Here is a 24039-nt window from a genome sequence, read left to right on the forward strand (position 1 = left end):
TAGTAAAATGGGTTTCTTCAGTAGTATTGGAAACTTCTTTCGAAATGTTGGAAGAGGTATATGGAATGGAATAAAATCTGTCGGAAGAGGAATTTGGAACGGAGTCAAAAATATTGGTAAAAGAGTAGGTCAGTTCGTTGGTATTATACCTAAAGACCCTGAACCAGAAGAACAAGCTCCTGTTATACAACAGCCTGAACCTGCACCACAGTCAAGTTGGCAACCAAATCCAACACCTCAACCGTATTAAAATTATATTTTTACCGTTCGATAGTAGTTGTATATGAGACTAAGTTCTAAGTAAAACGCATGGTATAATGGAACTATTCTCTTTCTTCCATCTGTTGTAAACCATACTTGAAAGTCTGAAATACTTCCACTCGGTGGTTCATATAGCTTTGTAGGTTTTTCGTAAAAGTCATTTGCCAAGCATAAAAAAGAGTTTTGTGCACCAGAAAATGAAGCATGAACGATAATAGCATCTGAGTCGAAAACATTTTCATATGTTCCATTAGGGTTTTCGACTTCATAAAAGTTCGGGTGTACTGGATATTCTGCAGGCTGATTTAACATCCTCAAAAATCTATACCATGCCAAGTTGTTATATTTTGTAGAAATATAAACGTCTTCTCCAAGGTCTTCTATTCTATTGATTTTAACAGTTGCATTTTTCCTGTCATATAAAATATCGAGATGGTACTCTCCTTCGTCAATGTTGTACTGTTTTGCATATTCGAGATAGATATCGTTTATTTTTTCTTGAAAAGCTTGAAGAGTTGTTTCTAAGTTTACAAGCAAACTAACTTGTAAAAGTTTTCCCTGTTCAAATTTCTCATACGTACGTTTTTCTTTGTTATAGTATCGAATTTCAAAAGCGACCGTAAATGGGAAACCATGTATGGCTTCTGAAATGAATTTCATTCTACGAAAGCCAATAGCTTTTGTGACGGATGGGTCTCTTAACCATCTCAATGGGTAGTCAAAACGATAGCCTTCATGCTTTACGGTCTCTGTCTCAAACTTTTGACCGACATTCGTAAAAAGTTCATCTAATGGTTTAGTTGTAGCAACTCTTGAATTTTCTTTTTCTATTGAAAGCATATTTTATCTAGAATAAAAATGTCGAATGAAACAGCGTCTATGAGAGAAATAAAACACAACCGACAACTCATTTTGCAAGCTCTAAATAAGAACACAACAAACTTTTCAAACTATTCTAAGATATCTGAGTCATTGAAAGAAGGAAACTTAAAACTGACATTAAACCCAATGACAGACGAGTTTCTGTTTCAAGACAGTAAGAACCATACTGTCTGTATAAATCCAACAAAAGGAACTTTAAACGAGAAACCTATATCTGAACTTCTTTTGAAAGCAGATATTGACAACAAAGCTGACAAAGAGTATGTCATTGAAAAAGTTCAAGAAGAACATGACAGAGCAGATGCAACATATGCAACGAAAGAACATACTCATCCTGAACTAGCAGACAAAACATATGTTGACAATAAAATGTCAAGTGAAGTGACAAGAGCTGACAAAGAATATTCTAAAAAGACTCATATACATACCATTGCAAATATTACAAACTTACAAGAAACCTTAAACAGGAAAAGTGACGTTGGACATACACATACCATTGCAAATATTACAAACTTACAAGAAACCTTAAACAGGAAAAGTGACGTTGGACATACACATACCATTGCAAATATTACAAACTTACAAGAAACCTTAAACAGGAAAAGTGACGTTGGACATACACATACATCTTCTGAAATAACAGACTTAAACGTTAGCCTTGAAAATAAAGCAGATAAAACATATGTCAATGAAATATACCAAAGTTTAGTTGGAACAAAAAATATTGAGACTATTGTTGGTGACCTTTCTGTCAATGAAGAAAATAAATATTTTAGATGGCAGTTGGTACAGTCCTTAGAAAATGGTACACGGTATAAACTCATTCCGAAAAATAACAATGAAATGTATGTAAGCTATATAAAGAATGATGGTACACAAGTTAAAGTTCCATTAGACAACAACTGCTACTTAAACATATATGGAGACGAACAAAAGAAATATTTAAGAGTTTATGAAATGGCAGATATGACATTGCCTGACCCAGCTCCAGCACCATATTATTATGACTATGGAGATGACGTTAGAACACCACATGTAGATGAACAAAAGCTAACATTATATTTAGATTTTTATAGATATAAAAGATATAATGCAATAGAAAAAACGAGAATAGTATACTATTATGAAGATGACAGAAATAAATATTATAGTCAAGACTTTACCTACCCTGAAAACATAAGATTATATTATAAAAAATATTCTAACACAAACCAGAAGAAACCTGAAATAGTTGCACTATATTTTAAGTTCAAAAGAGACAATCCTATAATATCTCATATGTTTGATTTAATGAACCCAGTAGGTTCTATTTATACATCTATGGAAGCAAGAGGTCCTCAAGTAATGTTTGGTGTTGGTGCATGGGAACAAATAGTCGACAGGTTTTTGTATTGTGCAAACTCTTCAAAGGAAACAGGTGGAAGTAAAACGATTTCAGGTGAAAACTTACCTGCACACAGTCACTACATAGATTTAAGTACATCTCAAGCAGGTTGGCATAAGCATAGATATTGGGATTGGTCAGGAATGACAAAAGGTAAAGGATATGATGTTAAAGACGACGTTAAGTTTGCTATAAATTGTTACTGGAGTGACACTCAGGGAGAAGGAAACCATACACATTTCGTTTCAGGGTATACACAAACAACGGGACAAAGTAAAGACTACATGCCACCTTACATGACAGTTTACGCATGGTATAGAATTGCTTAGTCGTCATTTTCAACTTCTTTAGCATATTCGTCAGGAGTTGTCTTATATTTGTTAGGAACTGTCTTTGAAAGTATACCACCTTGAACTTTGACAAGTTTGAAACGAGGTCTGACAATAGTAGTTTTATCTTCTGCTTGCAGTCTGTACATTTTGCCATGTTTGCCTAAAACTTCATAATATTCTCTTGTATACTTTCTTCTATTTTTACGAACACGAATGTGAGTACCTGTCGAGTTCCCATTGTTGTCATAGTCAATAGTATTTTCATATGGGTCGCGTTTAGGTATTTCTATTTTTACTTTGTCACCTTTCTTAAGTTTGAAGCCTGGCATTCTTTCTTGTTTGTCTCTTTTGACTAAACTATTAAATATATAGTCTTTCTCTAAGTCGGGGTTGTTTTTCATTTCTTCGGGGGAGTGGTTTCCCAAACCTTTTTGTTTACGGTTATTGTAAATATTTAAAACTTGTCTCATCTTTGCCATGGAGAAGTGTCTATACTTGTCGTCATATGACATTTCATCTACCTCACCACCTTGTGGTTGGTTTAAGTCTCTTAAGATTTTTATACAACTGTCAATGACACCAAGAGCAGAATGGTTTTGGTCGACAATGAAATATTGGTTTACATTTTTTGAACGCAGATAGTTTTTAATATCGTCTGATTTGAAAGAACTTTCACAGTCAGATGTCAGTTTTGTTGGATGGTATTTGTCAACGAATATTGTCAAAGCAGTTTTCACATCTAAAATATTTTTGGACCATAATGGTATGGCTTCACAGTATCTTGTGTTTTGACCGACAAATATTAGCCAGTATGGTGGTCCATCTTCTCTATACCTCGGAATGTTTTCCAAGATATCCATAAACCAAGCATTTGGTGTTGAACTAAAGATTTTTACCATGAGTGCTTTCTTTGTCGCTTTAGAAACATACGGGTCCTTGTTTGAATTCGTCATTTTTAACCCATAAGAAATGGGTTTATTTGGCGCATTAGCAGGAGTCGCATCTAGATTTTTACCCGCAGTGGGAACACTAGCCAGAGGTGCATTTGGAATTGGAAGGAAGATTTTGAGTACATTAGGTATACTGAAAGAGAAAGCACAACCTATTATACAAACCGTACAGAAAGGTTGGGAGGTAGCACGAGATGCAGCAAATCTTATTCCAAATCCTGAAACAAGAGGAAAAGTTCAAGGATGGATGGACAATGTAGGAAGACAAGCAGGAAACTACTATAACAAAGCAAATGACTACTATAACCAAGCAGGGCACTACATGGACCAAGGTGAAAGATTCTTTAACAGAGGATATAACCATGCACAACAGTGGGTAAACAACAACCAACCGCAACCGCCTCAAACGTGGGGAATGTAAATTTTTTTACTGAGATGAAATGAACAATACAGCATTGAGACAAATGGGCTCAAGATGGATTTGTCGGCTTCCAGCAGTTACACAACCACGTGTTTGTCAAGTTCTTCCTATACCTCAAGAAGTTTTAGACCGACTTAAAAAACCTAAACAACCAGTTGAAAACAAAACAAACTAAAATTTTTTACTGAGATGAAATGATCGAAGAAGTTGAAACGGTAGATTTGACACCACAAACAAAAAGTTCAGAACCATTGTCAAAACCTGTCAAAGAACTTACAGATGAAGAGAAAAATTCAATAATAGAAAGTGCCAGGTCTGGAAATACAAACTCTAACTACAAAGTCACTTTTCATAAAAATGGAACGGCAAGTATCTCAAAAAAGAAACAGACTCTCACAAATAAAATATTGAAGTCTGAAGGAGCTTTCGAGACAACAGATGGAAAAGTTTACTTCACTGACCAACAGTTCATTATAGAACATCTCATTGACTTAGAGTCGAAATATTCTAAACTTTACAACAAACACAAAAAGTTGAAAGGAAAACAAAAACAAATGGCATATGATATTTATGAAGATGTTGACGACACAACTATTCCAGCAAGTGAGGTAAAGTCAGATGAACCGAAAAGTGACGAAAAACCAATAGAAGAAGGGAAGCCAAAAACTGAAGATAAACCAAAACCAAAGGTTAGTCTCCAGACTAAACCAAGTCAACCTTCATTAGCTGGTATGGGTTGGCGTCAAAGACTTTTGGCAGCAGGTGGTTATGTAAAGTAAAGAAAAAACATTTTTTTATTTTTATAAAAATGCCCCCGTATAGAATGGATAGAAGGTCTGCTAGAATAAAAGCAGAGTTAGAAAGATATGGTTGGAGAGTTTCGAAGAAGTTTAAATATAGGAAGGGAAAGCCAATAAAAGTCTATGACAAACTGGCTGGTCTGACCTACGAAATGGACTTAAAAACAGCACGCGCAAATTATCCAAACAGACTAGAGAGGTTAGAAGAAGAACGTCTTATGGACATGCCTTTCGATGTTACTGAACCTCAAGTTGAAGGACACGACGGCTTTGCCAGATTCTACTGGAAACATGACGAACAATTGCATCCTTTGAGGAGGAAAAAGGGAAAAGGTGAAGACGCACATGCCCCCATGGAAAGAACAAGATATGCATATGAAAAGTATCGTGAGGTTAGAAGTAAAATTACATCTGGTCGAACCTTTACAGTAAACTTTGACGAAGGAAAGAACAAAGAAGGCTTCATGGGTGTACTTGCTGCAATTCAAGACGGAAATAAGAAAGGACACAATCTCAGACTAACCGTAACAGATTTAGATGGTCATATATACTATGCGCATGGCAATGTCACAACAGCCGCACAACTTCTTGACGCTTTCAAGACTACAAAGAGAGAACAAATGTTTGACTCCGACTCAGATATTTTGAATGCGATTGAAGGAATTGCAAGCGTGAAGTTCGAATGGTACCAACCTAACCCTCAAGCAGTCAGACAACATGCTGGATACTTCCCGTTCATAAACAAGTCTGACATTAACCTGACAAGGTATGGAATTTACAATTCAATTGAAACAATTGTCAATGAACCTTGTATTCTTACATGTCTCAGGAACTCTGGTCTTGTTACAGATGAGAAGATGAAGTATCTTGAGTCATGTGTGAAAACAAGGTACATTCTCAGAGGTCAATTGTCAAAAATTGCACCGTTGGCAAATGTGAATATCCGCGTTAACATTCCGACTGAGAAAGGTTCTTCACATGACGACTATGTTGTTGACAAAGACTTACCATGGTTGAAGATTGTAATTGTCCACAACCAATTCATGTTGAACGAAAGTCTTACAAACCCATTGTTCGGAAAAGGTAAGTGCAACATTGTCAGAGCTGTTAACATTCTTTTCGAGAAAGGCTTGTTGGAACCAATTCCAGATGACAAGCTGACAGAAACTTTTGTACCAAAAGACGAAACAAACTTTTCATTGTTAGCAAGACCAAAAGTTGTTCCAGACAAAGTTCTAGCACAAAAGAAGTACACAGCTCCAAAAGGAGTTGGATTGTTCGGATACCAACCTGAACCAGAAGAACTTCCAATGAGGTTGCAAGAACTTCAAGATGCTATAAACAAACTCCCATTGAGGCATCCAATCGACGTCAAATTGTATTGGAGAGCATCTGAGTTAGGTCAGAAAATTTTATATGAAACAGGTTGCTTTGACGATGTTTATGAGATAACAGGCGAGGTTTCTCAGAAGATAAGAGACTCACTTGAATTTCCACGAACTGGGCCGATTGGATGCGACAAGTTCGACTCATATGAAAAAATATACTATGTCGACCTTAACGCTGCGTACATGAGGTTCGTCCAATATATCCCGACTGGAATTCCAAACGAAGACGGTGAGTTCCCGGGAAGGAACTATACAGTTGGAAAGGTCATACAACAACTCTATGATATTAGGAAAGCTTCAAACCCCAAACTTGCAATGACACTCAAATTGCTTATGAATTCGACATGGGGATATTCCATTAAGAAACCTCAAAAGATGAAGAGTAAACACTATGAGAAGGTCGACAACTTTGTTGAAAGGTTTTCTCCTTTTGTTTTGAAGTACGAGTTCACCGAAGGTCAAAATGGCTTAGTAACCACAGTAAAACCTATTGTCGAGCATTGGTCATACCCTCAGTTCGCAAAGGCAGTCCTTGACAACTACAACAAATTCTTCTCAGAGGTTAAATCGAAAGTGAAGGTATACTATGAGAACATCGATGCGCTCATGACGAACGAGGAAGGCTATAACAAACTCATTGAAATGGGAATGGTCGGTGAAAAGATGGGTCAATTCAAATTGGACAAAATTTTCACCGAAGTTCATGTCCTCTCCAAGCGTAAGTACTGGGGAATACTTGAAGACGGCACAGAAATAAAACATTGCATGAAATAAAAAATTTTTATTCGAATTTGAATTTAAATGTGGGGAATTCTTGGGAACGGGAAAGGCTTATTTACTTGAGGAACAGGTAAAGGTGGTGGAGGTGGAGGTGGTGGCAACCAGTCCATTTTATATTCCTTCCTAGCTAATTTCCGTTTAATTTCATGGTCGCCCTCGGAGTCTTTGAATCGGACAGGTCGAGTTACACCATTCTTGGTCTCAAACTCATATATAACCTGTTTGTCTGTATTTTCGTCGACTATGGCACGAGACACAAACATTGACCAAACGGACAAAAAGTGTCATTTCAGATGGTCACGCAGCCAATCGCATTCGAGCACTTCGAAGAAGCCTTACGTTCCAAGGGAGAGGGTGTCTGGTGCAAGGCAGAGGTCATGAGACTCTACGAGCAGTACATCCTCAATGCCTGGGAGGACAAATCGTCCTTGGATTGGCAATTCTACCAACTCCTCTGGGACGACCTCCTACGCAACTGGGATGACGAAAGAGTTCAATTCAGAGGTCAGGAACTAATTTTGCAAATGACCATTAATTTAACATACTTATCCAAATAAACACCTAAATTTACTCGGGGTTTCCCCCTAAAATAAAATTTTTTTACTCTTAGAACCACTCGAGGTTCTCCTTACGGTTGTTGAGCTTGTCACCGTCAATGTGTCTGACCTTCGTCTTCTTGTTTGGATTTGGAACCCATTGCATACCGACAAGCCTTCCCATGGAAATTGTACCGTAATTCCGAAGGGTAAGGCTCAAGTGTCCCAAGTTGTTGAGGACTGGGGTAAGAACCTTGCCGGTCTCCTTGTTGCGGATTTTGTATGGGTAGGGCTGGGAAATTTCATAACCGTCATCCGCAACAAGGGTTGCCCAAACTTCCTTTTCTTCGTGTTTCTCTTCTTCTTCCTCTTCTTCTTCGTGTTTCTCTTCTTCCTCGAAAATTCCTTCTTCAATTTGGTACTCACGAAGTACGGTGTTGCATGTTCTGTCCTTTCCGAGTACCTTCCAGATGGCGTCTATCTCTTCGAAGAAACGGTAGATGAGTCTGGCAAGGTTTTGGTTCTCTTTGTTGTATTGGCGCAAGGTTTCCGCGAAATCGTTCAGGACTTTCTTATTGGAAGCTTGGTTCGTGAGGACTTCGACTTTGAGATTGGTTATCTCTTCCATAAGACTACATTGGATAGTCTTAATGGTGGTTGTCAGATGAGCGTTCAATTGGGCAATTTGAATTTGAACTGGGCGCTTGTCTGGCAACCTTGAAAGGACATCTGCCATTGAGTTTGGCTTCGGTGCTTGTTCGGACATCGAAAAAATGAAGTGGTTTGAGAATGACGGTTTTACTTCAAAAAGCTTGTTATGACGGTTAAGTCATACAACAAGTTTAAAATAATATCTTGTTCTTCTTCTGAACGTTTGTTGTCTCTTCCGATAATAGTTTCGAACATGAGAACCAAAAAACGTTTTTTGAGATTGCGAAAGAGTTCAGGCAAACGTTCATATTCTGGATATGTTGGGAGCAGTTCGAAACATCTGAGCTGACTTTCGGACAAAATTGGGACAATGTCAACAAATTCATCTTTGGTCGGACTGCTTGAAGGTAAGTCCCTTACATGTAAGTAGCTCTGGTAAAGTCTTCTCATTTCTGCTAACTTTTGGAGTATAGCTTCGTAGTTTAGAAGTTTTAATTTTAATTGTCTTATTCCACTCTTGACATCTAAACGGTAACTATCCATGAGGTCAAGAGTAGCTTTGGTAGCTTTAAGTGGAGCTATCTGTTCCTTGACTTCTGCAATTTTGGTTGCAATTGTGATTTGAGCTCCTTCAAGTTCGCCGTCTATGTCGTTCTCAACACCTTCAACTATAGCTTGAAACTCTTCATCGGTCCATTGAGATTGGTGTGGGACGAATTTAACTTGCTTCATTCAAAAAAAGAAAAAAAAATGTTTTTACTCAAAGCGTGCCATGTATATGGCTATAAGAAACTTACCAGAAGGCTTCTTCTTCATATGCGTAAAAACATAAAAAAAGTGAAGTTAAAATGAGATGTTTACTGAACTGGCTGAAGAACTGGCTGAATGTCGCCTTCACAGGTTATGTAGAACGGCTGACCCGAGAAGTGAAGGAGAGACTGAATTGCCAATTTCATATGGGGTAGGGGGTTCTCCTTGTTTGGTATTTTTATCCAAGGACGTTTGTTTAGGAACTTAACAAGAGCTTCTCTTTTGGCGTCCTTTATGTCATTGTAGGCTGTCCCGACTGGTATTTGAATTGGAATTCCAGTCGAAGTCTCGAGCTGAAGTGTAGACCTTCCAGAAATAGAGATGAACTTGACCTTGGGCTTCATTACCTTGCGCAAGTAGTCTTTTAAGCAGTCGTTAATTTCAATTAGGTAAATTGCCTCGTCAAGTCTTTCTTGCATTCCAAGTTCTTCCATCCGACAGGAAAATATTTTCCCGACAACTGGAAAAAATTTTCCTGTTGTTCGTCCGTAAACCATTCAAATTTTCGAAAATTGAGAACTTTTTGGTCGAACTTCAGAAAAAGTTTTTCCTTCCGACAGGACACAAACAGATGACTGACGTCCCACCAACCGAGTCCATTCCCAAACCAGAAGAACCTAAAGCACCAGCCCCTGCACCTCAGTTCCAGCAAGTACCTCAGTTCCAGCAAGTACCTCCGTATTACTACCAATTTCCACCTCAAGGTTACTACCCACCACAAGGCTTCCCGAACTACCCTCCTCAACCTATGCCTTACTTCCCCAACCCTTGGATGTTCCAGCAAGCTCCACCCCAGCAATTCCAATCTCAATCCCAATCGAAGAGAGACCAAGACTTCGAAGAAGCTCTGAACCGCTTACGCAAAGAGTATGCTACAGCTCCAATGGAAGATGACAGGCTTTCAGTCTCTTCCCTCAAATCGACCGATTCGACTCGTACCACAGATTCGGTCAAAGACAGAGACGACTACCTCAAGCAGTCTGAGAGACTCTTCATCTTACAGCCATTTACAGTTGGAGCTCTCAAGAACATGCGCAATTACGAAGGTCAGACACCAGCTGGAGACCGCAAAACAGACATACTCGCAAGAGCCGTCCAGCTCGTCAAGACAAAGACTGAGATAGTCGACTTCATTCTTGCAGCTTGCCCATACAAGTAAAAAATAAACAATTACGAGTTAAACTTTTTATTCTTTCTTTTCTGAGTTGTTTAGAGCTGGTTTCTCTTGTAGGAACCTTTCGTACTCTTCCACGGTCATGTAATTGCGAATTTGGTACGCAATTCCAGGTTCGTTGTTTTTGAACCTTACGTATGTAACGCTTCCATCCTCCTCAGGGAAGTAAGCTGCTAACATCTGACCAAGTTTTCTCGGTGACTCGGAGCTCATTAAAAATGTCACTTTTTAAACGTTAAGTTTTTAGTCTTATTTTACCCTTTGTTTGTCAATGTAGTATTGGAGCGCAATTTCTCCAAATTCTCTGTGTCGGAGTTCTTCAGCATTTTCCAAGGTGTACCTGGAGAACTCAAAGAAGTTGTCAAGAACATACTGCCATGCTGCTCTTCTGAGTTCGTCGGTATTTTGGAAGTGTTGCACCTTCGAGTCTTCTGACATGAAAAAAAATGACCAAATTTCATTATATAACTGTTATTTTTTTACGAAGTGAACTTTTGCACTTCGTAAAAAAACTCTATGAAATCATATCTTTTATACAAGATAGAAAAAATAAAATTAACGCTAGTTTTTTTAAAATATTTTTTTTTATTTTGTATGTAAGAACAGGAAATGACAAACACTGAGTTTGAAACAGTTAAAAAGATAGACAATGACACCAAAGTGGTTAGAATTGGTGATTTAAACGTAAGATACTCAAAGAAATACAACAAATATTCTTTGTCAGACATTATATCACCATTTGGAAAGAAAACATGGCATTGGGTTGGAATTGCTTCAACTCAGAAAATTTTGACAAGAAATCCTGAGCTTATGATATCGGTAAGATTCTGTGGAACTACAGCATATCTCATTGACAAAAGTCTTATACCAATAGTTTTGTTATGGTTAGACCCAGTTGTTGGATATAATTTCATAACATATGGTTCATTCGATACGGAACGTTGCAGTGAAGGCTTACTTTACATCGTTCAGAAACCGAAGGACTTCAATACAAAGAGATATAAGATAGGAAGAACATATAATATAACTCAAAGATATGACAGTATAGTCAATAGAGTTAAGGTTGTGTTTGTGAATGATATGAGAGCTGCTGAAACAGAACTACTTGAAAAGTTTGAGAAAATGTATGGTGCTCCCATAAAAGGTAAAGAAACGTTTGAAGTAGATGAGATAGATAAAGCTATAAAATTATTTGACGAAGTTGCTGAAAAATACATGTAAAGCGTTTATTTTTGGTCTTTTGTGAAAGTCAGATGGCTCAGGTAGCTCTATAAGGTAAATTGTCTTGTCAAATCCTTCTGACATTCCGAGTCCTTCCTTCCAACAGGAAAAGTCCTTCCTTCCAACAGGAAAAGTTTTTCTTTCCAACAGGAAAAAAATTTCCTTCCTACAGGAAAAGTTTTTCCTTCCTACAGGAAAAAATTTTCCTTCCTACAGGAAAAAATTTTCCTTCCAACTGGAAAAAATTTTCCTTCCGACAGGAAAAATTTTTCCTGTTGTCCGTCCGTAAACCATTCAAATTTTCGAAAATTGAGAACTTTTTGGCCGGCCTTCAGGAAAAATTTTTCTTTCCGACAGGAAAAATTTTTCTTTCCGACAGGAAAAATTTTTCTTTCCGACAGGAAAAGTTTTTCTTTCCGACAGGAAAAGTTTTTCTTTCCGACAGGAAAAGTTTTTCTTTCCGACAGGAAAAGTCCTTCCTTCCGACAGGAAAAGTCCTTCCTTCCAACTGGAAGAACTCTTCCTTCCGACAGGACACAAACGAATGTCCGACGTACCACCAACCGAGTCCATTCCAAAGCCAGAAGAACCGACAGCCCCAGCACCACAACAGACTAAGACTCAAACACTTACATTTTTACGCTTGACTTTTTACAATTTGAACTTTGTTCGCGTAGATGTGAATTCTGAAAGAAGTATGAGGGTCTTGTATGACTTTGTACTTCTCCCATAGTTCATGTCTGTCAAACTTACCTGCCATGGACTCTTTCATAAGTTCCATGAAATCGTCTTCGGACAATCCGGGGAAAAGTATGATATCAGTAAGTATTCTCTTTACATCCTTACTTAAACTCTTTGCTGTCTGTACACAAATGACAACTGAAATGTTAAAGTGTCTGAGCTTCTTGAGAATTCGACACATGTCTTGTTCTCTGTTCTTTAACAAAGGATGAGAAGCAAAGTCATCTAAGATAAGAAGACATCTATGAGGGTAAGTCTTCCAATCGTAAGATTGCAATTTCTTCGAAATGTATTCTATCTCTTTCTGTTTGTTTCTGAAGTGTTTCTTCTCTAATATTCTCTGCATTTCCTCATTTGGGTCTTTAAACTTCGAATTGACATACTCATTTATAGCATTGTACTTCAAAACTCTTCTTTGGTACTTCTTTATCCAATCTAACAACTCAGAGTCTTTTATACATACTAACTTAGACTTTTTTATAATATCTTTGAACGAATTTACGGTTTGGTCAAATTGACCAGAAGTACTACAAATGACTACTAACTCATAGAATGGGTTCTTCTCATCTAGTTCTTGTTGTTGTGCAGCCATTTTTAAGATAAGTGAAAGTCTTACCCGACCCAGGTGGTGCGATTAGACCTGTTATACCATTCTGAGCAAATAAGAACTTGTCATGTATGGGTTTTATCTGAGCATTTTCCAACTTCCTCTTGTTCTTATTTAAAACATTCTCAAATTTCTTGTCAATGTCAGCAAACTTTTTTTCTAACATATTTTTAGAAAAATTAAAATTTTTATCTTTTAGGAAATGTCTAGCGATTTCGCTATCTATATTCGAGACAAGCTTTTCGACAGCAAAACATCTGTCGACCATAAAATCTTACATAGTGTAAACAAGAAAGGGGAATTTGTTCTAAAGTTCTGTTTCTGGGAATATGACAAGAACCATAAAACCTTAAGCAGAGAAGTCTTAAAATTTGTCAATGACAGACTTGTTGACAGAGATGACGCCTCTTGGAGAGATGAAGTCCAACAAAACTTCTTAGAATGCAAAGAAGACACATGCGCTGTTCTTGAAAATGAAATAGAAAACAGAATAGAAGAGCTATTAAATGACAAAGCACTTTTACAAAAATATGGTTCTGAGAAGTTTGACATAACTCCACCAGAGAAGAAAAGAGAGAAAAGAAAGAAAAGAAAGTAGAAGAAGAGAAGAAAGAACCAGAGCCAGAGAAAAAGAAATTTGACATGTAAAAATAAAATTTTATTTTTAGAACATTTCTGGGTCAATGTCAATGTTCTCTTCCTCTTTAGGAGCAAACACTGGCTTAGACTCTAAAATCTTTTTACCCAATTTACCTTGAACTTCAACTATCTTAGACTCATAATATTCATAGTCGTCTGCTTTCTTTGGTTCATAAGGTATAACAAGTTTGTATGCTTTGCCTTCTTTAAGGTTTGAAAACCTTCTGTCAAAACTTTCTTTGACTGTTAACAAACCTTCTATGTCTAAGTCTTCAAATTTCGCACCATTTTTAGTCACAATAGCAAACTTAACTGGTTCGATGTTCCAAACTTTGTCAAATGTAGACTTTTCAAAATGGTAGAAGTAAACATTCAAATATGTGAATGGGTCTAGTTCTTCTTTAAGTCCTGACATGTACTTGTTGACTGAGATGAATTTCGTCATCTTTTCTATCGGATAAAAAAAATATTTTTTTTTAAAATTTACTCAGAAAAATTTTTCTTTGTATATACACCATTCTGTACGTCTAAAAGACTTTTGACATTTGCCAAGAATGTTCGTTTAGACGCTGTCATATAACCATACTCTTGACAATACTGTTTATACGAATCGTACAATGACCTTTCATCTAAACACTCAAAGTTAGTCTCATCTATAAACAGTTCATATACACTCTTGTTTGCTTCTAACAATGTTTGTCTCTCTTCGGTATGTGGAATTTGTCTTGGATTGAACTTTGAAATATCTAATGTCATGAAATATGAGAACAAGTGGTTGTAAAAGTTAGGTGTCAAAGTTTCTGCTAAGTCGTCAAAATATTCTGTATCTTGCATATGAGCTTCTGACGTTCTGACAACTACATATCTTCTGTCAGAACTTTCTAACTTCATCGGAACGGCGTTGTTTGAAACCATGATGAAATTTGCAACATTTTCACAAACTCTTTGGTCTTATATTTTCTTTCAACAACTCCAACTTTGTCTGTTATAAGACTCTTCAAAGCATCTGAGTTTAAAACTTTGTTGTATCTATACTTTGAAGTTCGTTACATACTATAAGTTTCATATTCTCTATTGAAGAGTTAAATTTACCGCAGATGTTTTCTAAGTTTGTCATATTAGGGTTCGAATAGCCCTTCTAACAGTTTGCATAAGATATCTGTAAAGAAAGTGTTCTTACCTGTTCCTTGTTTTCCAATTACAATGAGAGCAGTTTCATTTTTAGCACTTGGATGTTGTAAGATGTTTGCAAACCAACATAAGATATACTCATAAACCTTTTCGTTTCCATTGCATATAATTTCTTTGACATGGTCTAACCAAGCTTCTATAACATTTTCTTTCCATTCTACTTGTTCATATTTATATCCAGTGAAGATAGAATAGAAGTTTGGAGATGGTGTATAGAACTTTATACCACGAACTGAAAAATCTTCTAACTTTGACAATAAGATATCCCAAGCATCTAACATCTTCATACCAACTTGTACGACTTTTATTTTCTTAAGTTTCTGTTTACATTCTTGTTCTGAAACTATTGTCGCTTTAGGTTTGTTAAAGACTACATCCCATTCTTTCATGACATAACATTCTGGGGCAGAGTCGACATAAATGACTAAACGTTTCAAATTCTCGACTGCTTTGTTATAGTCTCTAAATGGACACATATTTCTGAACGCTTGGAAGTCATAAAAATCTGAAACGTCTAGTCTGTACATTTTTTTATAAAAATAAAAAAAATATTTTTTTTATTCTTGAGCTATTTGTTGTTGAAGTTGTTCTTGTAGTACAATACTTTCACCAGTTGCATCTTCCAATTCGAAACTTTCTGCCGTCATTGACAAATACATAGGACATAAAAGTTTTACAGGAACAAAGTTTGCGTCAACTAAGGTTAAGTTTATGTTTGCTAAAGTGTTTGAGTTTACTAAAGCTGAAAACTCTGCATTCGAATGAACAATAGGCAAACCAGCAGAGAAAGTGTTGTTTATACGCATGAGTATCTTTTGGTCATAGTAGTTTCTGTCGACATTCGAATAGCACTTTGAACCTAAGTTTGAAACAATATATAAAATAGGTGTACTTAAAGTCAATGGAACAGACATTCCTTGTATGACACCTTTTCCTGTTATAGGAAACTGTTGGTAGTAAAAACCAGATATAAGTTTTGTATTATAGCTCATATCGTTTATACTAAACTCAGTGACATCCAAACATAATGAAACCTGCTCTAGTTGCAGCACATGTTACATCCGTCCTTAAAGTATTAAATAAGTCAACAAAACCTGTTGGTGGTATATCTGAGTAAGTATCTTCAAAGAAGTATTTTTTTACCATTCACAACAATAAATCTTCTGGTGTCAAAAGAGCAAAACAGGCTTTAGTCGTCATCGTGTTTAAGGTCAGTTTACAATACCGTCCTTGAGGACTTTGTAAGTTTGTTGTTATAGAATTATATGACTCAGGGTTTTTAGTCGTAATAGTATAAACCACTATGTCTTCTGCCATTTTTACTTAGCAAGTAAATTTTAATGAAATTTGTGGTCGTCAAATATTTTTTATGACGTCTGGGAAACTATATTTAAGTTCAACGTTTCACCTCCTTTCATAACGTATATCTTGTCAATGACATTGTATGAAACACCACAGCAAGCAATGTCGGGTTCTATTTCTTTGATGTTTATATCGTCTGCCTCTGTCAAAAGTTTCAATAGTTCTTTCAAAACTTCATGAGGTGCAATGACATATGAGTTCACTTTTACAGGGTTGTGCTCAACCAAGTTTAACATTAGACCTAAAGCTTGACAAATCTTCTCCTGAGTTTTAAGTTTGTCTTTCAGTTGTTGGTAGTCGTTTCGAATATCTGCAAAGAACTTAAGTCTCTGCTAACTTCAGGATATGTTGGTTCTTTTACAGGAACTATTGTTATACCATCTTCGTCTTCGTATGGTTTCCCCACTTCAACATCTCTTTCTTTGACATTGACAACAACACTTTGACTGTTTGTTTGAGTTGGTGAATTTAACTTCACGTCTGCCACCGCCATTAAACCTTTTGAAACACTTACGCTTCTATTTTTCGGAAATGACATTTTACTTAGAATAAAAAGATGGACGTATTTGAGTATCTCTTCGAATTGAAGCAAAACAAGTTTACACACACAAACAATACAAATACACTGATAGAATAGTTCTTTACACAAACAATGGAAAATGTTATAGAATAGCAGTCTTTGCTGAACCAAAATATTTTCATAAAGCAAAGAAAGTTGGTATAACTGAAATGGTGAAAGTTCTTGACGTTGACAAAAATATAACAACAAAACTGACCGATATTTCTAAAGGAAAGTTTTTAATACAATATTATATCAAAACTGGCGTACTGTCAATATTTGACGGAGAGAAGTCAGTTCAAGAACAACTTACTGACCTGCTGCCAAAATCTGCTCGATGGAAGCTGTCGTTATACCAATCTGAGGAGCCCAGCAGGTTTCATCGAACGAATCTTCAAAAGAGCATCTTCCGTGAAAAGTGCTATTGGTTTTTGTAAACTTCTTTGCTTTCAATTCATCTGGACCGTCTCTGTCACCAGTATATTGTATTTGAACTGTACCAACAGTTGAAATACCACCCATAAAGTCTTCTGAGTCAGCAAATGGAATGCCAAGCCAAAAGTTTGAACGGTCTCCATTTGTATATTGAGTGTTTTGAGCTCCTGTATGGGTCCATACTTTCACATATGGCATAATAGAACTTTGCATTTCAGGGTTAATGGTTTTGTGAAGTTGTTGTTAAAGTTCATAGCATCTAATGTCAAGTTGTATGACCTCATATCCTCAACTGTGTGGAATATTCTTCTCTTGGATAGTATTTGCCATCTATGTTTATATGATATTTAATACCGGGGTTGTAGAAACAAGAATAGTCATTTATAGTTCGTCTGAACAGTACAAACATAGTATCTGCATGTTTCATTGCAGTTGTTAAAGCAATATCTGTTCTTGCACCTGGGTCAGCACTTTGGTTTCCAAACTTCACCTGCAAAGTCTTTGACAGATATTTTGGTGTATAGGGAACATAAGTGGAACTGCAATATATTTGGCAGCTAAAGCATTTGAAATATCTGGGTCCAACATATAGACTGCAAGTCTGCTTTCTATTCTCTTGCATTCAAATTTTTCGCATGTGAACTTAACTGGGTCCCAAGCAGTTCCAGCAGCATTGAAGTAGTAGTTTACTTCAGTGTTGAGTTTGAGAAACCAAAGTCTAAGTCAACTTTGTCTTTGCAAAATTCGGCGAATGACGTTTGATTTGCTCCCTTTACGTCTGTAAGAGTGAATGGGTCTTGTGTTGGTGCAATGACTAAGTTATTTTTGCTTGGAGTAAGTTCGATAGAAATTTTTCCTGCCCAGTTTGGCAAGTCTTAAAAACCTGAAGATGAGGAAAGATGACAAAGGAACTCTAAGTTTCAATTTTACTTTGGTTACTGCTGCTGCAGTTTGTCCAGAAAGGTTAACATAAACTCCTGGAACGTTAGGGTCAAGTCTTCTTATTTTCTCAATAGTTGCATACTGGTCTGTTTGTTCTCTAGCTTGTGGTTGTACTGAGTTTCTCAAAGCGAACCATTCATAGTTTGCCCATGTTACTGTTTGAACTAAGTCAGTAGTTAGAATATATCTTATATCCCATGAAAACTTCTGGAGCATATTGGTATCCGACATAGAAAATTCCATTGCAACCTTTCTTGTCAGACAACTTGGCAGAAGGTTTTATTTCAATGTCTTGTTCCACGTATAAGAAAGAGTTGTCAATAGAAATATATGAAACCTGTCGCAAGCAATATCTACTGTTGTTGAAGAACCTTCTCCAAACTCACCTACGTTTCCATAAGAAACAGCAGTTGTATATTCGTAAGTTCCAGGAACTATTTCTGACCTTCTAATGGCATTGTCGCATTCGTTATACCATTCGGAAACATTTCCATTCATGGCATCCAAAACTGTTGGCGTTATATTCTGAGCGGCGTACATTTCATATGGGTAAAAATATAGAATAGTTGGGTTTATATGTCATAATAGAACCCACGTGGACCAAGCTTTACTTTCTTCCTGACTGAGTTTTTAACTCTTTTTCCTTCATTGCCCTCTGCTTGAAGTTGTTGCATCTTTGCATTATGTTCATCTAGTATGTTGCAAATTTCCCATGTCCTTTTTGCCTTTGGGCTCTGGTCGCCCATCTCAGGTAACCTATATCCTAGAAAGAGTTTGTCATAGTTTGTATTTGAGTCTTTGCGTATTGTTTGCATGACTCTTTCCTGAGTTTCCGGCTCAAGCTCTTCAAATATAGCTTGTCCATATGGAATAAGCTCGTTTCCAAATATATGTTTTTGTAGCCATTCTGGTTTTCTTTCCATGTTACCAACTATATCTTTTGTGAATGGGAAAGCTTTTACCCAATCTTTCAGTCTTGCGTCGTTTATTTCTGTAGTTGGTTTTATTTTGTCAAGGAACATGTTTTTCAATACTAACATTTCATTTGGTACTGTCCATTTGAGTTTACTTAAATATTCATCCCTTCTCGGTTCATTGTCTGCAAAGTAAGTTTTTATGACATTTTGTAAACTTTCGTTTGCAAGGTCATGTACAATAGGTTCTCTTCCTTCTCTCTCCCTAACTTCTTTCTAAACTCTTCACCAAATATACCATCTCTATGGTTCTGTGTAGTTCTTTGAGATAAATGTTCTAGAACGTCAGGTGTTATATTTCCATCAGCCATGTTCATTTCATACTGGTCCCAAAATATCTGCATGTTTCATATCTTTCAATGGCATTAAAGCCGCGCTTAAAATACCAGCTATATCTGGTTCACCATTGACTTCCATTGCGTCTACAACTTCTTGGAATTGTGGTTGTAAGTTTATGAACCACCTATCCGGTTAGCTTTATGACCCCATCTCATTGTAGTTCCATCGTCTGCAGAAACAAAAGTAGGTTTGTTTCCATCTTGGTTAGGTTCTGAATGAACTTTAAACAATGTTTCATTTCTATATGTTTTCTTGAAATTTAACCTTTTATTTTCACCGAGTTCATCCAAAGATTGAACGTTAAATGCTCGTAAGTAAAAAGGGTTGTTGTATTTGTGTACATTTTTTTCAGTACTTCCATTCTATGCTGAATATTTTCATCTGGTGTTGGAGTCTTTTGTATGTCGGCAAACATTTTTCGATATTCTTCTACTATGTCAGCCGAATTTTTTTTAGACTCTTGGAAATATTCCATATTCTCCGCTACTCTTGTTGAGGGTCAAGATTTTCGGCTGTTCCAAATCTTCATCTAGTTCTGTGAAGTTAGTTTCCAAAGGAGTGACTTGTTCGTTTCCTTCAGGCTCTTCTAGCTGTTGTTGCTGAACTATTTCTTCCATGTCTGGTTGTATCTGAACTTCTTCCTGTGGAGTTTCTTGTACCTCATCTGCTGGCATTTCATATATTCCGAGACCGTTTTCAACAATTTCCCTATCTACGTCATCCGCATCATAAGCTTTTGTTCTTTCGTTCCGTCTCTATTTTTTACGCGTTTCATGACGAAAGTTGAATTTCATTTAGCTCTGACATCAAATATCTCGGAGTAAATTCATCCATGTCATTTGGATGATATGCTATTAAATCATATCCCTTAGCGAGCTTGTTTTTCCAGGTTTGAGATTATATCCGTTTTGGTGCTGAGCCATAAAGCTAAATAGGTTCGGGTCAGTATTTCCATCCTTGAACTTTCAATAGCTTCTTTTATCTGTCACTAAAGTCAACAGTATCTGGGAAACCACACTCCTTTAAGCATTTTTAAGAATTCTTGGTTTCCTTGTTCTCTACTTCTTTTATGTCCTTGCTCTGTTTGTGGTTGTTGTTGTGCAGGGTTTTGAACTGTTGGTTGCTGTGCTGGTTGTTGTGTTGGTTGTTGTGCTGGTTGTTGTGTGGTTGTTGTGTTGGTTTTGGTGCATGCCTGTGTCTGTGTCCATGTGACGATGTAAATGTTCTAGGTAGTCCTGGTGCAGGTGCTTCTCTTGGAGGGTTTGGTGGTATATAAGTTCCACCAGCTGGCACATATGTTCCATCTGCAGCGTAATGTCCTACCTGACTTTTCGTTTTTAAGAAAGCATTTACTAGGTCTGTTTTGGTCTGTTGTAACTCTTTTTCTTGACTTTTCACAACAGTTGCTCTAACGGCGTCATAGGCACTTTGAACTGCCTGTCTCGTTGCTGCATCTGTTATTTTCGTCATATTTTGTGCTACTTCTTTTAACTCTTTGTCGAAACCTTCAGACTTCAGTTTCTTTCCAGATGAGAAGTCGTTCACTTGTTTCACCTTACTATGAAGAGCTTCGAAGGCGTTCTTAAAGTCAGCATTTGTTAAAGCTTCATTTGAACTGTCTTCATCCGCTTGTATTTTTGTCCTTATTGACCCTATAAGTTGGGCTGCTTTAGCGTTGGCTTGGGCATCTAACCAGTCATTGTTAGCTTTTATATATTCTGCGCTTTTCATTGCCTTTTGCATAGCCGCGTCGTTATTTTTACTTTCTTGTGCTAAGTTTTCATACTGTACGGTTTGGTTTTGCAACTGTAAAAGTTTTTCTGCCTTTACATTTGCTTCAACTTCTTTTTTATACTCATCGCTATCCATATATGTCTTCAGGGCTTTTTGTTTTATCTCTTCATCTTTCAGTATTTTATATTGAGTAGTATGGTTTTTCAAATTTATGACATCTTGTTCCATTTTTGCTACTTCTGCTGCTTTTTCTGACACTTTTTTCGCATATTCCTCTGTACTTAGTTCTTTCAGTTGTTCTTCTTTCTTCTTTTTCTCTACGTTTAACTCATTGAGTTTCTTTGTGTGTCTGTCATATTCTAGTTTCTTTTCGTTTTCACTTATTTGCTTCTGTATGTCTATGTTTGACTTTTTGACATCTGTTATTTGATTTTTGAGTGAACTCAAATTCATTTGACTTTGAGGGTTATAGCTGTTCCGTCTGCAGCTCCACCATAGCCTGCCATTTTCGCTAAAAGTGCCGCTCTTAAACCTCCACTCTGTGCACCAACAACTCGGTTTAAAAGCATAGGATTGCTTGACATTTGTTGCAACATAGTGGGGTCATTCAGCATTTGTTGTTGCAACTGTTGTTGTGGTGTTAGTTTTACTATTGGATGTTTCAATGCTTCTTCCTCTTACGTATATTCTTACGTAGCTTACGTGGCATTTTAAGTGAAGTTAAAAAGCGGTTTTTGACAGATGTTTATATGACACTTTTTGTTCAGCACAAAAAACTACTCGGTCAAAGTGTTGTCAGTTTTGTAAAATAACCGTCCTATCTCATTCTATAAGGGGAAAAGGCTTCTCAAAGTATACTTCCTTGGAACGCCTGTAACTTTTCCTGTAGCGACGATAGACCCTTACTTGTCCGGACAAAGTTATACTATTTTGAGTGCTCTACAAAAAAGTCAACGGCGACGACTCTCAAAAACCGTTGTGTAAAAAGTTTTACCGTTGGACAAAAAAGTATATATAGAAAACAAAAAACGTTTATAGTTCATTCAATATTTGAGATGGAACGGTTTGCCAACGGAGACTTTTCAATAAAATAAAAAAATAGAGGGGGTTACCGTTGACGAAAACGGTTTATTTTAAACTTTTCTATGAGTAGTCCGAAAAAACAGTTCATTTTTGTCTAATGGAAGACCACAGTAGTAGCATGACTGACAATTCTTTACAAAAGCTCTTTAAAGGTCAAACACTTATATCTTCATACTTTACTAGTATGTCCAAAGAGGTTACACAGGTTTCAGTCCAATCAGACTCCAATCAGACACAAATTGAAGCTCAAATTCAACCAAAAGAAACTGCCGAAGTCGAACAAACTACAGAAGCTCAAGTTGTTTCAGTCCAATCAGACTCCAATCAGACACAAATTGAAGCTCAAATTCAACCAAAAGAAACTGCCGAAGTCGAACAAACTACAGAAGCTCAAGTTGTTTCAGTCCAATCAGACTCCAATCAGACACAAATTGAAGCTCAAATTCAACCAAAAACTTACACTCCTACAGAACCAGAAGGTGTCTTCTCATTCTCAACAACAGAAGCAAGATATAGAAGACTCATTGCAGATTATCCAAACAATTTGTCCTTAACAGACAACAATGACTATGATAGATATTTCAAAAGTATAATAAAACCAGTCGAAACATTAGAAAACAAAGTTCAAAACCCGACAGTAATGGTTGACTTTTTCTTGTCGAATTTGCCTTATGTTTCAACTATGATATCTCTTCAAGCAATTGACGAATTCATTCTTTGCTGTGAACCAAACTTAAGAGAACAGCTATATGAAACACTCAAAGACTTTCGCCCTTATCCTTTAACTTACAATTGGAAAGAAGATGAAAACAAACACGGTTCTTTCTCCTGGAATCTTTCCATTGTTGCTCCAGCTGGTGTAGCTGCACATCCATTCGAAATATATCCAAAATTGCATTACGAAAACAATATGCATATTATCACAACAGCCGCTTTAGATATTCCTGAACGGATACCAGATGGAGAAGAAGTTTCAATAATATCTGTTCAAGCAAACCGAGTTGCAATGCCACTTACAGTATGCAAATTCACTCACTCAAGCAGACAATTCTATCAAAATCTTGAGTTCGTTTTTACTGGCACAGCCAAAATGCTTCTCAAAAAACCAGAACAAACCAAAATAACCATCTTCTTATCTGGTTATTGTGAAGATGAAGACAATTCGGACGAAGAAGAAGAAGAGGAGGAGGAAACAAGCGAAGACTCAGACGATATTCAGTTCATTTCCATCCGTAAAAAACATTAAAGCAAACATTTCAGAATAAAAATTTTAATTTTAATCTAAACATCTTCGGGGCTAGAGGGCACGAAGTGCCTGGAAGCCCCAATCCCTTTTTTTTTTTTTTTTTTTTAAAACAATGTTATTTTTGCGAGATTTCATCTGAAATTAAAATTAGGGATTTTTTGAATTTTGAACTAAAATTTGTGATTGGCAATTATTGAATAATCGATTGGAATATGAAAGAAATACTTTAAAATTGAATAGAATGTGCCGATAGAATTTTTCTCACAATTTTAAAAAGTTGTCCAAATCCTATTTTTGATTGAGTTTTTGCAATTTTTATATATCAAGTGACAAGCTAAAAATCAAATTTTTGTTGTACTACTATTAATGCAACTATTTGTAAATTACGTGCATCCTTTGTATTCGAGTAATCAACACCGAGATTACATATTGTAAGAAAATCTTTGGAATTAGATTTTTATTTGAATTTAAATTCGGACAGTCTATTTCATGTTGCTTCGTGAGAATATATATAATTTGCAATATGAAAATGATATACATGATTCTGTATAAATAAGTAATTATGCTTTAGGAAACTGCTCGGCATTGCATGAGATC

At 36.5% G+C, this 24039-nt stretch overlaps 15 protein-coding genes and 2 pseudogenes across 17 annotated transcripts, besides 1 other annotated feature; 10 read left to right on the plus strand and 7 right to left on the minus strand.

Annotated features, from left to right (window-relative positions):
- Positions 1 to 7: 7 nt before the first annotated feature.
- TVAGG3_0869410 (serine threonine-protein phosphatase family) lies at positions 8 to 250 on the plus strand (the record flags this gene model as incomplete). The annotated part of the gene is made up of 1 exon (XM_001326566.1): positions 8 to 250. The coding sequence occupies one exon, from the start codon at positions 8 to 10 to the stop codon at positions 248 to 250; it is 243 nt and encodes an 80-aa protein (XP_001326601.1).
- A 2-nt stretch (positions 251 to 252) lies between these two features.
- TVAGG3_0869420 (uncharacterized protein) lies at positions 253 to 1101 on the minus strand (the record flags this gene model as incomplete). Its single annotated transcript, XM_001326565.1, has 1 exon — positions 253 to 1101. The coding sequence occupies one exon, from the start codon at positions 1099 to 1101 to the stop codon at positions 253 to 255; it is 849 nt and encodes a 282-aa protein (XP_001326600.1).
- A 453-nt stretch (positions 1102 to 1554) lies between these two features.
- Positions 1555 to 23548: a mobile genetic element.
- TVAGG3_0869440 (uncharacterized protein) lies at positions 3829 to 4230 on the plus strand (the record flags this gene model as incomplete). Its single annotated transcript, XM_051249961.1, has 1 exon — positions 3829 to 4230. One exon carries the CDS (start codon positions 3829 to 3831, stop codon positions 4228 to 4230), a length of 402 nt encoding a protein of 133 aa, XP_051085436.1.
- TVAGG3_0869450 (uncharacterized protein) lies at positions 4250 to 4405 on the plus strand (the record flags this gene model as incomplete). Its single annotated transcript, XM_001326564.1, has 1 exon — positions 4250 to 4405. The coding sequence occupies one exon, from the start codon at positions 4250 to 4252 to the stop codon at positions 4403 to 4405; it is 156 nt and encodes a 51-aa protein (XP_001326599.1).
- TVAGG3_0869460 (phage tail repeat-like family) lies at positions 4425 to 5009 on the plus strand (the record flags this gene model as incomplete). Its single annotated transcript, XM_051249962.1, has 1 exon — positions 4425 to 5009. The coding sequence occupies one exon, from the start codon at positions 4425 to 4427 to the stop codon at positions 5007 to 5009; it is 585 nt and encodes a 194-aa protein (XP_051085437.1).
- On the plus strand, positions 5054 to 7192 carry TVAGG3_0869470 (DNA/RNA polymerases family; the record flags this gene model as incomplete). Its single annotated transcript, XM_001297476.2, has 1 exon — positions 5054 to 7192. The coding sequence occupies one exon, from the start codon at positions 5054 to 5056 to the stop codon at positions 7190 to 7192; it is 2139 nt and encodes a 712-aa protein (XP_001297477.2).
- Positions 7216 to 7461, minus strand: TVAGG3_0869480 (uncharacterized protein; the record flags this gene model as incomplete). The annotated part of the gene is made up of 1 exon (XM_001326563.1): positions 7216 to 7461. The coding sequence occupies one exon, from the start codon at positions 7459 to 7461 to the stop codon at positions 7216 to 7218; it is 246 nt and encodes an 81-aa protein (XP_001326598.1).
- On the plus strand, positions 7492 to 7755 carry TVAGG3_0869490 (uncharacterized protein; the record flags this gene model as incomplete). The annotated part of the gene is made up of 1 exon (XM_051249963.1): positions 7492 to 7755. One exon carries the CDS (start codon positions 7492 to 7494, stop codon positions 7753 to 7755), a length of 264 nt encoding a protein of 87 aa, XP_051085438.1.
- Positions 7805 to 9117, minus strand: TVAGG3_0869500 (annotated as a pseudogene). The gene has a single exon. A coding segment is annotated over exon 1 (1313 nt).
- Positions 9243 to 9629, minus strand: TVAGG3_0869510 (uncharacterized protein; the record flags this gene model as incomplete). The annotated part of the gene is made up of 1 exon (XM_051249964.1): positions 9243 to 9629. One exon carries the CDS (start codon positions 9627 to 9629, stop codon positions 9243 to 9245), a length of 387 nt encoding a protein of 128 aa, XP_051085439.1.
- TVAGG3_0869520 (uncharacterized protein) lies at positions 9767 to 10354 on the plus strand (the record flags this gene model as incomplete). The annotated part of the gene is made up of 1 exon (XM_051249965.1): positions 9767 to 10354. The coding sequence occupies one exon, from the start codon at positions 9767 to 9769 to the stop codon at positions 10352 to 10354; it is 588 nt and encodes a 195-aa protein (XP_051085440.1).
- Positions 10382 to 10582, minus strand: TVAGG3_0869530 (uncharacterized protein; the record flags this gene model as incomplete). The annotated part of the gene is made up of 1 exon (XM_051249966.1): positions 10382 to 10582. One exon carries the CDS (start codon positions 10580 to 10582, stop codon positions 10382 to 10384), a length of 201 nt encoding a protein of 66 aa, XP_051085441.1.
- Positions 11180 to 11590, plus strand: TVAGG3_0869540 (organellar and viral DNA polymerase type B; the record flags this gene model as incomplete). Its single annotated transcript, XM_051249967.1, has 1 exon — positions 11180 to 11590. The coding sequence occupies one exon, from the start codon at positions 11180 to 11182 to the stop codon at positions 11588 to 11590; it is 411 nt and encodes a 136-aa protein (XP_051085442.1).
- Positions 12135 to 12323, plus strand: TVAGG3_0869550 (uncharacterized protein; the record flags this gene model as incomplete). The annotated part of the gene is made up of 1 exon (XM_051249968.1): positions 12135 to 12323. One exon carries the CDS (start codon positions 12135 to 12137, stop codon positions 12321 to 12323), a length of 189 nt encoding a protein of 62 aa, XP_051085443.1.
- On the minus strand, positions 13603 to 14022 carry TVAGG3_0869560 (protein of unknown function, DUF4108 family; the record flags this gene model as incomplete). The annotated part of the gene is made up of 1 exon (XM_051249969.1): positions 13603 to 14022. One exon carries the CDS (start codon positions 14020 to 14022, stop codon positions 13603 to 13605), a length of 420 nt encoding a protein of 139 aa, XP_051085444.1.
- TVAGG3_0869570 lies at positions 14061 to 14643 on the minus strand (annotated as a pseudogene). The gene has a single exon. A coding segment is annotated over exon 1 (583 nt).
- On the plus strand, positions 22294 to 23442 carry TVAGG3_0869580 (attachment subunit-related family; the record flags this gene model as incomplete). The annotated part of the gene is made up of 1 exon (XM_001326562.1): positions 22294 to 23442. The coding sequence occupies one exon, from the start codon at positions 22294 to 22296 to the stop codon at positions 23440 to 23442; it is 1149 nt and encodes a 382-aa protein (XP_001326597.1).
- Positions 23549 to 24039: the final 491 nt, after the last annotated feature.

The sequence above is a fragment of the Trichomonas vaginalis genome, chromosome VI, assembly GCF_026262505.1.
Source record: "Trichomonas vaginalis G3 chromosome VI, whole genome shotgun sequence".
Lineage (NCBI taxonomy): Eukaryota > Parabasalia > Trichomonadida > Trichomonadidae > Trichomonas > Trichomonas vaginalis.